The sequence below is a fragment of the Aquarana catesbeiana genome, linkage group LG01 (genome assembly GCF_042186555.1).
Source record: "Aquarana catesbeiana isolate 2022-GZ linkage group LG01, ASM4218655v1, whole genome shotgun sequence".
In the NCBI taxonomy this organism is placed as follows: domain Eukaryota; kingdom Metazoa; phylum Chordata; class Amphibia; order Anura; family Ranidae; genus Aquarana; species Aquarana catesbeiana.
Genome location: NC_133324.1, coordinates 277,248,867 through 277,264,424, shown reverse-complemented (window position 1 = coordinate 277,264,424; position 15,558 = coordinate 277,248,867). Strand labels below are relative to the sequence as shown.

Sequence of the window (15,558 nt, the reverse complement as noted above, 5' to 3'; positions counted from 1 at the left end):
CCACATTTGGCACCTTTCGAGGAGGAGAAGGAGGGGGGTAGAGTGGATATCTGTTTTTTACAGGTACCCGGTCTCCACTTCCAGGAGACCGGCCGTGACGAATTACGTCAGCAGCTCGGTCCCCCTCCTCCTCCCTCCCCTTCAGCTGGGCCAGTGAGATTGCAGCGGGCTTCACTAATGCGCAGTAGGGACCCGGTCGTGAAGCTACACTGCCGGGTTCCCTTATCCGCAATGGCAGCACCCGACCAGCTGATGGAAACATCAGCTGTGGTGCCGACATCACTGGACTCCAGGACAGGTAAGTGTCCTATTGTCAAAGGTCAGCAGTTACAGTATGTGTAGCTGCTGACTTTTAATTTTTAAAGGTGCGGGACTCCGCTTTAAGTTGAAGGTAAATCTAAAGGAAAATGAAAAAGAAAATTGTATAATGTATGGCCAGCTTTAAAAAAAAACACTCAAACCTGAAACATTCATAAACACCAATACAAATGCTGCTATAGAAAAAAAAAAAAAAAAGAAAAAAAAAAGTGTGAAAAATGGTGACAAGTGAGAATGGGTCCTTACCTTTGTCACTGAGGTTATGCAAAATAAACATACTCCCAAGCCCAGCGCCGCCCTGCTGTAGTTAAGGAAGGGCTTGGGCGTGTTCGCACACCCCACGTGCAGAGCCCACCAGGAAGTCGGCACTGCGCTAATCACAGGCAGTGAGACATTTTCCCGATGTGCGGCTGCAGAGATCGGGAAATGTCTCACTGCCTGTGATTAACGCAGTGCCGACTTCCTGGCGGGCTCTGCATGTGGGCTGTGCAAACCCGCCGGAGCTCATCCTTAGCTGTAATCTAACACTCCACTGCCACACGCAGCTCCCACGCCGCCATCTTCTTTCTTACATTATCGGCAGCCGGCTGTCTCCTCTGGATTCTTGCAGCCGGCCTCCTGATGATGTACCATCAGGTTTATCCCGATCCTGCGGCAGTGAGGAAGCCAATGCTTCCTGGGGATATCCGATGTGAGTACATCTCATAAGAATGTAAGAAATTAGAAAAAAAAAAAAAGTAAACACAAAAATCCACTTTTTAGATTGCAGTGGAGGGGAGAGTTGCAATGATGCAAAGTGCTTCCATAAGAGTAAAGGTCTGCTGTAAAGTGACAGGCGTTGTTGGCTACACAGATCTGCACTGACAGCGTTGCATCATGTTCTGCAGGTGAATGCATCCCTCCCTCCATGGTGTCCCCTAGGGGGAATATGGTGTCACTAAGATGCTCAGGTGACAGATGTTGCATTGGGCTCCATATTAGACTGCTTTTTCTGCTCTAACACTAGAGAAAGAACAAAGAGAAGTGAATGGGAGCAGCTACAATGCTAGAAGTGAAATCCCCCCCCCCATTACTCCCCTATGTACAGGTAGCAATTAAAGCTGCATGAACTCTCCCACTCCAGATTGCAATCAATGAGCATTACCAGCGCTGCAATCTCTCCCCACCAACTTCATGGGCCCCTTGGGGCCCCACACTCTCCCCCTCACCATTGTGATTAACCCAGGCGGGTTTCAGGAGCTTCATTGTCCCGCGGTGTGCCCAGAGCAGGGTGTCACCTCCGGCCGCCCATTGAGCCGCGGGGCTGTGTTCTTCCCCCACACAGAGCTCTGTGCAGGCTTCTCCCCCGCCTCGGAGCCACCACTCAGCGCCGCTCCATCCCGCTCCAGCGCCCGCACCAAGACCGGAAGCCCGCGGGATGTAAGGTTTAAATCCGTCCTGCTGGAAACACGGACCTGGTGCGAGGCGTTCCTTGTGCAGAGCGCACCGTGCGGAGGAAGCGCCTCAGTGCTGGACAGCGCAGCCTGTGTACTGTACTGTGACATGCTCGGGGCACACTCTCATCACACACACACACACACACCATACTGGGCTGCTCTGCTCTGTAGGACACAATGCTTGTAAGTTCTTCAGGAGTGGAAGCAAACAGAGATGGACCTTCAAGTGTGACTAATGGCAAAACTTTTTTTGTTTCTTAGTTTTGGATAGAGTGCAGAGAAATTAGACCCCCTGTCAGTTTTTATTGCTGTCTGTGTCCCCCATAAGGAGAGTCACCCTCTCTATTTGTCCCGTTCACCATTATCATTGAAAGCAAAAGTAAAAGAAAATCCCCAAATTTGAGTTTTCCCCAGAAAAGTTATAGAGAGGAAATCTTCCAATGGGGATCTGGGGGGTTCTCTTAGTTTTGCAGGCATTTCCTCTCACTTCCTGTTTGGCGATGTGACAGGAAGTTAAGGGAAATTTTTGCAATGGGACACAGATGGTGAAAAAAAAACTCTGGCGGGGTATAACCCTCCCTTACTCTATCTAAAATAAAAAAAATAAAGTGTTGCCTTTATAGTAAAACCTTGGTTTGAGAGCGTTTTGCAAGACAAGCAAAATATTTTAATAATTTTTGGCTTGATATACAAGCGATGTCTTGATATACAAGTAGTGTCATGTCACAACTGAGAATAAAAGAGAAGAGAGGCGCCTGTAAGTGTAGCAATACAGTTACATTTAATGAAGGTACAATGTTTAGGAACTCACATGGTTGATGATTAAAAGAGGCACATCTAAGTATGCAGGCACCCGGGGTAAATATGTCCACATAGACCGTCCTCCACACCGCCATCGATGTCGTCCCTTCCACGAGCGGTTCATGTCTCGCTTTCAAATCGCTCTACTGCAGGGTTGTCTACCCAATCACGATTGCAGACCGCTTTATCCCGGATGCCTGCATACTTAGATGTGCCTCTTTTAATCATCAACCATGTGACTTGCTAAATGTTGTACCTTCATTAAATGTAACCATATTGCTACACTTAGAGGCGCCTCTCTTCTCTTTTATACTCTGTAGCTCCTGCTGGATTTTGCTTCTAATCCCCTTGTGGAGACTTCCATTTGTGGATGGACATTTTATGGTTACACAACCTATCACATTGCTATAATCTTTTTATATGGACTATAAACTGAAAGAACCTATGTATAAATGGTTGTGGATCAAATCATCTGAGTTTCCATTATTTCTTATGGGGAAATTCATTTTGAAGTGCTTTGGATTACAAGCATGCTTCCGAATTATGCTCGCAATCCAAGGTTTTACTGTAGTTCCCCCTTCAGGGAACATTTTCGTGGAAGAACCATGCAGGCTTCCATTGTTGACTGATTCTGCAAATGCTTGCTTGCCATGCTGAGACTAATGGTGCCATACACTAGGTGGAAAACCGTTCAAAAACCTGTCATTTGGACAGATTGTCCATTTTTCATCCAGTTAATGGGCACAAATTGAAAATCGGTTGTGATGTATTTGAGCCAAAAAAGTGAAGGAAAAGTTTGGAAATCTGCCAAAAAGACGATAAATGGTAAGGTTAAAGCGGAGCTCCACCCAAAAGGGGAAGCTCTGTTAGTTCACACCCTTCACTGACACATTTGCCACTTTTTGGGGGGGAGTGGGTACCTGGTTTTGACAGGTACCTGCTCCCACTTCCAGGTAAGATCAGTGCGGCGATCTCTGAGCATTTCCGCCCCCCCCCCCTGCTGCCTTCTGGGACGCACACAGGTCCCAGAAGATGGCGGGACCATTCAGAAAGTGCAACGCGACTCGCACATGCGCACTAGGAAACCCGACTGCGACTGCCGGTTTCTCTTACTTACACTGCACCCAAAGCCAAATTGACGAATAGTGAAAAAAAAGAAAAAATGGCGTCAGCGCTTAATGGTATATAGCTGCTAGCAATTACTGTAGATATACAAAACACTGTGATAACATTGACCAAGAAACCAAGAAAAATTGCAGCGCTCAGCACAATATCAGTAACCTGAAGTGTTATAATAGTGATTCCAACATTGAAACTATTCAAAAGAAACAAACAGAATATTTCATATGAAGAAGTATCAAGTGATACAGGTGATCTCCCTCCTCTAGTGCTTCAATCACCAAGTGCGACCTCCACCAATGTCAGAAAAACGCACTCACAAGATATAGTTGCTGTCTAATAAATAGAACAGCAAAAATTGCATATGATAAGATCCAGGTCATCGGAGGTTTGTAGTCATCATGAGCTCGCATTTATCCCCCTCTATTCGAATCACAGGACCCCCTTCAGAGTGTATCCAAGTGCATGGATCATGACCAGGAAGTTTTATTTCTCATGGTAAAAACAGCTCAGCATATCCCATCCGTAGTAATAAGTCACTAATGACAAAGAATAAAAAATCTCATCTGCGCAGTGTACAGCAAATATCTCCTAAATGGTGCACCTTTAGGAAATATTTACAGTACCTTATTATAGGCTTACCTATAGGTACAACTTACCAATAGGGGTTTACAACCGCTTTAATTAAGGAGTTAGTTACCCTCCTCTTTAAAGTGGATGTAAACCCTCACATATACCCAGTGAAGTGAACAGCCTCAGATGATACACAGGGATAAAACACATCTCCCTACATTAGTTTTACATGTATATCTTCTGTCTTCAGTTGGCTATATTCTTTAGAAAGTGAACACCGTGTTAGAATTTGTTCTTCCTATTTCAGCAGTGGGGGTGGAGTCCTGGCGTACACTGTGTGACAGCTGATTGGAGGAAAGGCACACACCCACTATCCACATAGGCAGAGGAAAAAAAAAATACTTACAGAGCTGAGCTGTGAATAGACCAGCTCTCTGCTAATCTATTTAAAGCACCCAATACACATTTTCAGCTGCTTTTATCTCCAGTGTTGGAGAACTTGTCAGAAGTTATCATGCTGATAACAGAAGAACAGAGCAGCAAAATGTGCCTAGGTTAAATTTAATGAAATCAGGTTTGGATCCACTTTAACTGCCCAAAGGGTAAGGTAAAAGGTCCAGATCGGACAAGGTCAAAAAAGGATGTGGAAGTGTAAGAGACCTTAAAGAGGCAAAAGGGGGGGACCCCAGAGTAGGAGGTTTGGGGACACTCTGTGCAAAGGCATTGCACAGAGCAGGTAAGCATGACATGTTTGTTATTTAAAAAATCATATAACTTTAGAATCACTTAAATTGCAGAGGCAGCGGCTGAGGGTGTACACATGCTGCGGCTGCAGCAAGAATTATACCTCCGTCACCTGTGGAACGCCACCCATTCAAGTGAAAGAGAATAAAACAGGTGGTGATACATTGCTTCCTCACCACCTGTCAAATGCTCTGCGAAGAGGGGTCCAAACGATTGCTCTTCAGAGAGCAAAGCATGTGTGAAGGAGCCCTTCAAGGTGATTGTACAATAAGATATAAGGCATGACTGCAGGGTCGTCTTTAATATTGATTGGACCCCGGGCAAACATTTTCTTGCCCCCCCACCATGCAATTTCGCTCTCCGCCTGCTCTGAGTCTACAATAAATAGCAGCTAGACTCAAAATCAGTTTACTGAATCAGGTCAGGCAGTGATTGCGATTAGTTGCCAGAGCTTACAGTGTATCATTGCCACTCACTCACTGGCTGCTAGAGGTTACAGCACACATTGGGCTCACTTATTATTTGCCAGAGGTTACAGCACATGACTTCTGCTTGTTGATTTGTTGCTAGAGATTACTGTACATCAATACTGCTCACTGATTGGTTGCTAAAGGTTACTGGACATCCTAACCACTCACCAATTGGTTTCTAGCAGTTACTGCACATTTTTACTGCTTACTAATTCGTTGAAAGGGGTTACTGCAAATCCTTACCGCTCAATGATTGGTTGCAAGAGGTTAGTGCACATCATTACTGCTCACTTATTGTTTGCTAAAGGTTATGGCACATCGTCTCCTCACTGCCTGCACACCATGGACTGGGGAGGTGAAGGGACCCATCGAGAGATAGAAAACTCCAATGTAATGGGGATTTACACTGACCACTAATGTAATGGGGATTTACACTGACCTCTAATGTAATAGGAGCATTCACAGTAACCACTAATGTAAGGAGGAATTTACACTGACCACCAATGTAAGGGGGACCTTCACACTGGCCACTAGTGTGAATTAAAGGATTGTACACCAAGCCCCGATGTAATGAGAAGATTTACACTGATCACCAATGTAACTGAGACATTTAGTCTGCTTTCACATTTGTGTGTGTCGGGAACACCTGCAAAATTGCTTTCTGACACCACAGAAACGTGCTTCCCTTTAGATACACAGCAGTGCCATTAATTGTTAATGACACCCTCATGTATCTGCTGACATGTGCATATTTACATGCACCACAATTCACAGTGCTGTGGCTCCCTGTTATTTTAAAAAAGGGTTCCACCTCAAATTTGCTTACCTTTGCAGAACAGGCTGATGTTAAGCTTAATGACCACAGTTGTAGGCAGGACTTTCAAGAATGCCCCTTTACCTCCACGGTGGGCAGCATTCAGCAGAGGTGATGGTGGATATGACCTCAGGAGGGCATGATATACATATGAATGCCGCCTCTATTTATTTATCAATGGAACCGCTGCCGTGGATATTTACATATTAATGCTGCCGCTATTTACATATCAATGCATGTTATTTACATGTAAACACAGGGTCTGCAGGTGAGTCATCTCTACACAGCAATAGGCAGAGCTAAGCAGCATTAGTAACAGAAATTCACACTGAGATATCAGGACAAAGCACGAGAACTTTAAGGGACGAGGAAATTTGACCTGGGATAGTTGGCAAGTATGAGGCAGCTGCTTTGGGCCCTACAAAAATGATGGGGCCCAGGGCAGATGCCCCTTTTGCCACTGTAAGAGGCCGGGGTATCGTGTGATCGCTATGATTGGTCATAGTGATCACATGATTACAATGTAAACAAACAGTCATGAATGGTTTCCATTCATGACTACTTTCTTAGTGTTGTAAAGCTGTGATTGGCCCACAGTTATCAAATGGTACATGACACCCTGTACCATGTGATTAACTGTAGCCAATCATAGCATGTCAACAGAAAGCAAGCGGTCATCAATGGGAAGCCATTCATGACAGTTAACTATTGCCTATAATAGTGATCAACACTGTTATAAGCAAAAGCAGTGTAATAAAAAATCTTGATCACTATGGTGACACTAAACTACTCTAATGAAAGTAAAAAAAAAAGAAAATAGTAAAAAAAAAAAAAAAAAAAAAAGAAAAAAAAAAGGTAAAAAATATAGAACAAAAAAAATATTCTTTCCAACCCCCTCCCCCGATGTTTCTCAGGCTTACTGTTTCCCCTGGTTGCAGAAATGATCTGACGGTGCAGCCGGCTGCTCCCATAGGTGATCAAAGGTGATCTTTGATCTATGTTTTTGGCCTTGGAGGACCAGAGCGATGTTATTATATCACTTCCGGTCCAGGCTGGAGGAAAATAATAATTATTTTTTAAAGCGAAAGATCAAAAATAATTTTTTTGATCTTTTGCTTTTAAAGATAAAAAAGAGATTTGGGGTCTTTTTGACCCCAGATCTCTCCATAAAGAGGACCTGTCATCCTTATTTCTGTTACAAGGGATGTGTACATTCCTTGTAATAAGAATAAAAGTGATTAAAAAAAATGTAAGGGACAGTGTAAAAATAAAAAGTAAAATAAATATATAAATAAATAATAATCATTTTTTTTTTTTTTTTTTTTTTAGAGCGCCCCCATCCCTTCATGCTTGCGCGCAGAAGTGAATTCATATGTAAGGCTTTGAAACACATAGGTGAAGTATCGCCACGAACGTTAGAGTAGGAGCAATAATTCTAGCACTAGACCTCCTCTGTAACTCTAATCTGGTAGTCTGCAAAGGCATTTAAAGCGTCGCCTATGGAGATTTTTTACGTACCGTCGTTTGTCACCATTCCACGAGCGTGCGCAATTTTAAAGCATAACATGTTAGGTATTCATTTACTCAGCGTAACATCATCTTTCACAATAAACAAAAATTGGGCAAACTCTTGTTTTTTTTTTTTTTGTTTTGTTTTTTGTTAAAGTGTATTCGTTCCCAAGACATTGCGTTTGAAAAATTGCTGAGCAAATACTGTGTGACATAAAAAATTGTAACGATTGGCATTTTATTCCCTGGGGTCTCTGCTAAAAAGAAAAAAAAAATATATATATATATTATATATATATATATATATATATATATATATATATATATATATATATATATATATATATATAATGTGTGGGGGTTATAAGTAATTTTGTAGCAATATAAACTTGTAAACAAAAAGTGCCAGAAAAAGCCTGGTCTTCAAATGGTTAAAGTAGCGCAGCGCTGAATAGCAAAATCTGCCCTGGTCCTTAAGGTGGTAAAACCTTCCGGAGGTGAAGTGGTGAAATAGAAGTAGAGGAAACACTGTATACATCCGGTGTTCTATCGGATACTTCCCTCTGTCGAGAAATGCCCGAGCACTATTCGATAGAACACCGGCTAGTATGACACGATGCATGTCCCAGGATCACCCTGCTAGCCACACAATACAGAGTGGAACTGAAAAGCGCAGCTCCAGTTTCCGGCCGGGTGACTGAGGAAGGTTGCACAGTTCTCCGGCGAAGTTGAGGTTACAGGAGTCAGACAGAGGAAGCTGGAGGAACCGAATATGAGTGTGGCGGCGTGCAGTGCTCTGCTGCGGGTGTGCAGACAGGGCGGCAAGAGCTGGTGAGTGGAGGGCCGCCAGCATTGGACGTGGTGCTGGAGATCAGCTTGTATGACGGACTGCTGCTTGGTATAAGGGCCGCACATTCTGCACAGCTCAGCCAGGTGCCATAAGCTGCATTGGGTACTCAGGCCTGGGACCCCGCTTGTTACAGTCAATGAAAGCTGAGGTCCAGGTAGGGCTTTTATAGTAGAATTCCATTGCTCCAGCTTAGTCTAATGTTTCTATTCCATACCAGTGGCATCTCTCTGGAAGTCTCAGAGATAGACTCTGCTACCACACTGATCCTTGCTGTCTTCCAGGTCTAGTCCTGAGCAGCAGCCCTGCAGCATAATAAACATGGGAGGTTGCTCGGGCACACATCACCATGCACTTTTTTTTTAAAGTGGAGCTCCAACCTAGACATCCCAAGTCTCCTGCATTTGACAGCGAGCGCAGGGCGATCTCCCGGCTGGGCCTGTCACTTAGCCACAGACAGAGCAGCCCGAGTGGCCGAATGGAGTACGGCCGCGCTGTCCGTGGCTGAGTGACAGGCGGATGTAAGGTGCTGTGAGCTGAGGCAGAGGGGGGGGGGACAGCCCATACTGCTGTCCCCAGCCTGCTTTGGCTGCTGCATGGGTACTTTTTTTTTTTTTTCTTAAGGTCCGGTCGGTCTGGCCAATTCAGCAGGGAAGGGAAGGAGGTGGGTGGGCAGAGAGAAGACTGCGCCCCCATGATCTGCAGGCTGTAGCAATTAAATGAAAAACTTTCCCCAGTCAAGCGAACTCTTTCTCCACTTTCGGGTGCCGCTGCGCAGTGATCTCCTGTGCGACAAGTACATGACAGTCCCTGTCTCTTCTATATCAAACCGCCAGGCAGACCAGGCCCCAGCAGCTGGACCCTTGGCTCCTCCCTCTCCTCCCTCTGTGCAGTCTCCTGGGACACATCACAGGTCCAAGAAGACTGCCTGAACATTCAGCAAGTGCAGTGCGAGTCACACCCGGCTATGACAGTGCATGTTGTCCCACAGTTGAAATGCCAGCACTGGGGAGAGAACTGAGGGTTTGGGTGACCACATCGCTGGATCCTGGGACAGGTGAGTGTGTGTTTTTTTTTTTTAAAGTCAGCAGCTACACTTTTAATAAACACAAAAACAACTGGAGCTCCTCTTTAAAAGAGTTGTAAAGTCTCAAGGTGCATTCTATGCATTAGAGCCCTTTCACACTGAGGCAGTTTTCAGGCGTTTTAGTGCTAGAAATAGCGACTGGAAACTGCCCCGCATGCCACCCGAATGTGAAAGCCCAAGTGCTTTCACACTGGGGCGGTGCGCTTGCGGGACATTAGAAAAAAAAGTCCCGCAAGCAGCATCTTTGTGGTGGTTTGTATGTATACAGCACTCCCAAAACGTCCCTGCCCATTGAAATGAATGGGCAGTGCTTACGACGTGCCTGAAAAGGGTTTCGGAAGCGGCGCAACACAGGCATTTTTAACCCCTTCAGCTGCTTAAACAGCGCTAAAGCACAGCTAAAACGAGCGGCACTTTAGCGCTAACGCATGGGTGGCCCCAGTGTGAAAGGGCTCTTAAGGTTGAAAACCTTCTGTGTTGCAGCTGCCCCCCAGAACCCCCCTTTTACGTACCTGAACTCGATCTTTCCAGCAACGAAAACGAGCCCAGCAACTCCAGGGTCCTCATTGGATAGATTGATAGCAGCGGGAGCCTTTGGCTCCCGCTGCTGTCAATCAAATCCTGTGACACGGGAGGTGGGACCAAGTCCTGCTGTCTGTGTCAATGGACGCAGCAGCAGGACTCGGGAGCGCGTCTGAACGAGTGCCCCCATGGAATGTGGCTCTCCGTGGGGGCACTCAATGCAAAGGAGGAACCAGGAGCGTCGCCGGGGGACCCCAGAAAAGGAGGATCGGGGCCGCTCTGTGCAAAACCCTTGCACAGAGCAGGTAAGTATGACATGTTTGTTATGTCATGCCTCTGTGAATGGTGTCTGTGCTGATCGAGTGACCCCCTGTGTTCATTATGCAGCTACTTGGTACAGTACCTGGTAGACAGCAGCGATCGCTATTGTAGCAGAGATTACCGTAGTAGTGGAAACTACTACAGCAATTCTCAATTCCATAGTGGTCCCACAGGTATGGCACAGGCATACTTACATGGGTTCAGGATGGACTAATGTAACCATGCAATAAAATCCATACCAGGAGTTCAGCTTTAAAACAGAATTAAATGGGTTAAACTCACCTTTTCAACAGTCCTTCGCTGAAGCTGGCATCTGCCTCTTAGTGCTGGTTTTGCTCCATCTTCATTGGATGGTGTGGTATGGTGTCGCTCATGCGCAGGAAGCTGTCATCCCAGCATACAGAGAGCGACCCAGCGCTGTAAGCTGAACTGTGCTGCACTGTTTACAGCGCTAGAAAAGACAGCGAGCAGGCAGACAGGGGCATTTTATTGCAGTACATGTCTCTTCTGCAGTAAAATCCTGCGTTCTCGCAGCTTGTTACAGTGGAACTTCAGTTTGGCTTTAAGGAAGGGGATATAGTTTGCAAGTTTACAACTCCCTCTAAAGTGGGATTCTTAACCACTTCAGCCCTGGAAGGATTTACCCCCTTAACCACTTAGGAACCAGCCGCCGCAGTTGTATTGCGGCAGGTTGGCTCTCCTGGGCGAATTGCCATATCTGCCGCTTTAAGACCACTAGGGGGCACGCACGTGCCCCGTGAGTCGATGCACATGGCCGGAGGCCGGGATGTCCGCCGGCCACCCATGATTGCTCCTGAGAGAGACAGAACAAGGATGTCAATGTAAACACACAGATCTCCATTCTGTCAGGGGGGAGAGACAGATCTGCTGTTCCTAGTGATTAGGAACAGCAAGCTGTCTTCTCCAGTGACTAGACTTGGTTGGTTAATGTATTCCTCTTAGTTTTCATTGAAATTACTGCACACTCTGTTTTTTTTCTTTTGTATATCTAAAAACATCAATAAATATACAATTAAAAAAATACAGCTGCATAAAACAAAAACTGTGTCTGTCTTCATTTCAGGCTTCAAAGCAACAAAATGTGATTATTTTAAAGGGGGGTGATTCTTTTCTATACCCACTGTAGTTGGCATTTACTTTGGAATCATATCAGGCATCTCACTTGGAATAAGACATAATGGGCAGTGCTTGGTGGCAATGAATCTTCTTTTTTTTTTCTTGCAGTCCCCCTTGGGTATGGAGACGAGAGAGCCACTGGCAGACCTCTCTGCTTGGACTGCGCACCACTCTTCCCATGAGGTATAAAGGCGGCATAAACAGCTTTCTTAGTTAGGGACACAAATCAATATTTGTAATGACAATAGTTTTTACATAAGTCTTGAAAGGATCATACGTGAGTTTTATTTATGTACTCTGATATTTTAGGGCAGAACCCAAAAAGAAGAAAAAGGCTGATCCTAAACGGGATCAAGTTGTAAGGGACCGTCTGAGAAAGAAACTAAAAAAGCTGGAACGGGTCCCGCCAGAACTTATTCCAATCGATGACTTCACACCTTCTCCAAAGCTTATGGAAGAAAGCAGGTATGCTTATTAGCTTGCTTGTTTATGGCCAACATTGTTTGTTTTTTAATTTTAACTTTTTTTTCAAATAGGCTTATTACAGCTTTTACTTTAGAAACTGAACAATTAAAGAGTAAATGCATTCAAATTCTAACTAAGACTAAATCTACTCCCACCCCTATTCTAAGGCTATTTTATCTACCCTGTAAAAGAAAAGATTTCTATACTTGCCTATTCTAAAGCCGCTCTGGTCCAGTAACATGATTGGGTCCCAGCAGCCAGCCTCAGTGAAGAGGAGAGGCAGCGACAACGGCTGCAGAGCCTGGGCAATAACATCAGCAATAGGCTTACTATGGGGCAGCCGTTGTTGGTTGTCCCTCAGCTACACCGAAGCTGGTCATGTGACCAGACCAGAGAGGCTTCAGAATAAGTATATACAGCTTTTCTTTTACTGAGTAAATCAAATTAGGCTTAGAATGGGAGTAGGTTTAGGCTTAGTTAGAATTTGACTGGAATTGCACTGTAAATAGCATAAAGTTAGTTAAAGTAGAACTGTGGCCAAAACATATTTTAATTTTGGATAACGTAAGGGGGGGGGGGGGGGGGGGGTTATAACCCTGTAAGGCTTATTTTTGCCATCTTTTTCCCATTGGGGAGATTTACCTTTACTTCCTGTCCCATAGCCAAAACAGGAATTGAGGGAAAATATCTGCAAATTAAGGAAATCTCTTGGGGACCCCCAGGTCACCAGAACTAGTGTCCCCATTTGACTATTGGCTGAAGATTGGGAACAGAGGGTGAGTCTCCCTAATGGGGACACAGGTGTCATGTGACAGGTGTTCTGATCCATCCCCCCTCTATCCAAAACTAAAAAAAAGTTTTGCCTTTAGATCTACTTTAACTCTTTTATAGTGTCACAAACATTTGAGTATCAGTAACACTGCATTAAAGTGTACAACCAAAACCACTTCATTCATTGAGGGACACACGAATCGCCCTGGGTTTACCCTGATATCCTATCTAAACCTGCAGAAAGCTGATAGGTTAAATTACCCCCCTGGATAATTGGAACTAAGGAAAGCTATGCTATCAATAAGCGTTACATAAAACTTGATAGAGGGTAGAGACAATGGGGATGGCCCCAATTTATTACAACCTTATGAAAGTTGTGCGCAAGCCATTGCTTATTGTGGCCTTATTTATATAGACACCATGTACAGATTCATAGACTGTGTCAGTAAGGATCAACATCAGTATCTAATTCTTATAGCAGAACTTAACCCAAAAGGGTTTTGACAGGTACCAGATCCCATTTCCACCAGGATCGCTGGGGCCTCCTGAGCAGAAGTTTACCCCCCCTCCCCCCCTTCTCTCTGCAGTCTTCTAGGACCAGTCATGGATCCCAGAAGGCTGCGGGACTATTTACAAAGCGCGGCACGGCCCGTGCAAGCACAGTGGGAAACTTGCTGTGAAGCCGTAAGGCTTCACTGACGGTTTCTCTTAGTTAAGATGTTGGCACCTTGATTTAAAGTATATTGAAGAATTGGCTTGGGTGAGGACAGCGCTGGATCCCTGGACAGGCAAGTATCCTTTTTATTAAAGAGGAGCTCTAGTCCCCCCCCCCTCCCCAAATAAAAAATTAAAAGTCAGCAGCTACAAATACTGTAGCTACTGACCTTTAATTTAAGGACACTTACCTGTCCAGGGAACCAGTGATGCCGGCACCCAAGGTGATTCTTCAGTCGGCTTCGGGTGCAGGTGTCGGCATCTTTACTATGGGAAACCGTCAGTGAAGCCCTCGGGATTCACAGCCAGTTTCCTACTGTGCAAGCAAGAGTCGCGCTGCGGTTTCTGAATGGTCCCGCTGTCTTCTGGGACCTGTGTGTGCCCCAGAAGGCAGTGGGGGGAAGGAGGAGGGGCCTGACATACTCGAAGATCGCTGTGACGAACTTACCCGTAAGTGTTAGCAAATACCTGCCAAATGTGGTAGTTTGGAGGGGGGGGTTGACTTTTGGGTGTAGCTCTGCTTTAAAAGCCAGCAGCTACAGTACTTGGGGGAGACTGAAAATTAACTAAAACAAGTTTGTTTTTCTGACAGGATTAGGCCGACCCCAAAGCTCTCTGAAGATGAACAGGAGAGAAGAGCACTACTGATAAAGAAATGGGCACGGGTCAAGCAGGAAGAACATGAAGCAGAGCAGAGGAGTATTGAAACTCTTCTGGAAGCACAAAGAAAAGCTTTGGATGAGCTACGCCTTGAGTCAGAAGAGCTTTATCAAGCAGCAGTGCGCTGTGATCTAAGCTTGTTTCCCCTGGAGCATCAGGGACCTTGCAACACTGCACCTATACCGAAATACAATCCTCCAGATGGGAAATTCAATGACATTACCCAGGTGCATGTACAACATTGAGATGGACAGCTGTGCTGTGTAATAGTCTTCAAATCTATTACAGATGAGGATAAATGCATCATAGTATCACAGCAGTGGACTTGGGGATATAATGTGCAGGGTTTTATTATAAACATGTAAATGTATGTTATGCTGTTAAAATTTGATAAAGTTATGTATAAAGCAGATCACTTTTCATTGTTTAAGGGACAAAACGTTTTTTAATAAGTCAATTGTTTAGGAAGCAGATAAATTACCTTTCGGGCCAGTTCAACCAGAATGCTGTGTGGGAAAGGCACATTTCCTGCACTGCGTTCAAAAAACATTGCCTTTGCGATCTGCTAAGGGTGTCAGTACATTCTTAACAGGACCTCAATCGCAGTGTTTGCCAGCACCAGATCGCTTGGTACCGCAGTACCGTGAGATTTGGTGCAGCACGTTTTTTAAATGTAGTGCATGCACTACTTTTTGTGTGTTTGTTTTTTTTTTTGCAATTTGCAGGCCATTCAAATGAATGGGCTGCCAGAATCACACTGCAGGGGAATGCATAGGCACCTATGATCCAGCCCTTCTGCTGCTCTCTAAAAAAAGAAAAGTATATATGAAAAACAATTTGGCAGATGTCAGCCACTGCCTTGGGTTTGTAGCAGAATCCTAAGCAGAGTTCCTGGCCCCACTTGATGAAGTCAAACAGAAGAGCCTTGCATAGATCCATTCGTTGCATATCTAGCAAAATGGCTTAAACCACTGGTATAGGTTGCTATTACCATGTTAAACAGTGAAAGATGCCAGTAATTCAGATGGAAATCCAGAATTAGTTCTGGGTGGAAACTCCTGTGCAAATGCCTGTTCTTTAATGCTTTAGGCTGTATTCACAAAACAACGCAGAGCTGATGGAGCTATTCATGGCTCCGGCAGTGGTAGGGGGCAGTGTGGTGCATGTTTCAGTGCATCACGTGGCTCCCTTTTTTTTGTATGAACTTTATTTGAGTGTGCAAAATGTGCACTTCATTCCCAGCAATGTAC

General features: G+C 44.9%; 2 protein-coding genes across 2 annotated transcripts in view; one reads left to right on the top strand and one right to left on the bottom strand.

Annotated features, from left to right (window-relative positions):
- HIRA (histone cell cycle regulator) overlaps positions 1-1,770 on the bottom strand; it is an 88,956-nt gene extending 87,186 nt beyond the window's left edge. The window contains exon 1 of the mRNA XM_073628989.1: positions 1,527-1,770. Coding sequence (XP_073485090.1) covers positions 1,527-1,563 — 37 coding nt within the window. The 5' untranslated portion in view covers positions 1,564-1,770. The remainder of the gene's footprint in view (positions 1-1,526) is intronic.
- Positions 1,771-8,372: 6,602 nt separating this feature from the next.
- Positions 8,373-14,723, top strand: MRPL40 (mitochondrial ribosomal protein L40). The gene is made up of 4 exons (XM_073628980.1): positions 8,373-8,615; positions 11,807-11,881; positions 12,008-12,163; positions 14,241-14,723. The coding sequence occupies exons 1-4, from the start codon at positions 8,557-8,559 to the stop codon at positions 14,551-14,553; spliced, it is 603 nt and encodes a 200-aa protein (XP_073485081.1). The 5' UTR covers positions 8,373-8,556; the 3' UTR covers positions 14,554-14,723.
- The last annotated feature ends 835 nt before the right edge of the window (positions 14,724-15,558 follow it).

Excerpts from the sequence above, each read along its gene's own strand:
- MRPL40 (XM_073628980.1), top strand. The coding sequence starts at position 8,557 with ATGAGTGTGGCGGCGTGCAGTGCTCTGCTGCGGGTGTGCAGACAGGGC. Across the intron at positions 8,616-11,806 it reads AGACAGGGCGGCAAGAGCTG|TCCCCCTTGGGTATGGAGAC; the intron begins GTGAGTGGAGGG and ends TTTTTCTTGCAG. Across the intron at positions 12,164-14,240 it reads AAGCTTATGGAAGAAAGCAG|GATTAGGCCGACCCCAAAGC; the intron begins GTATGCTTATTA and ends TTTTTCTGACAG.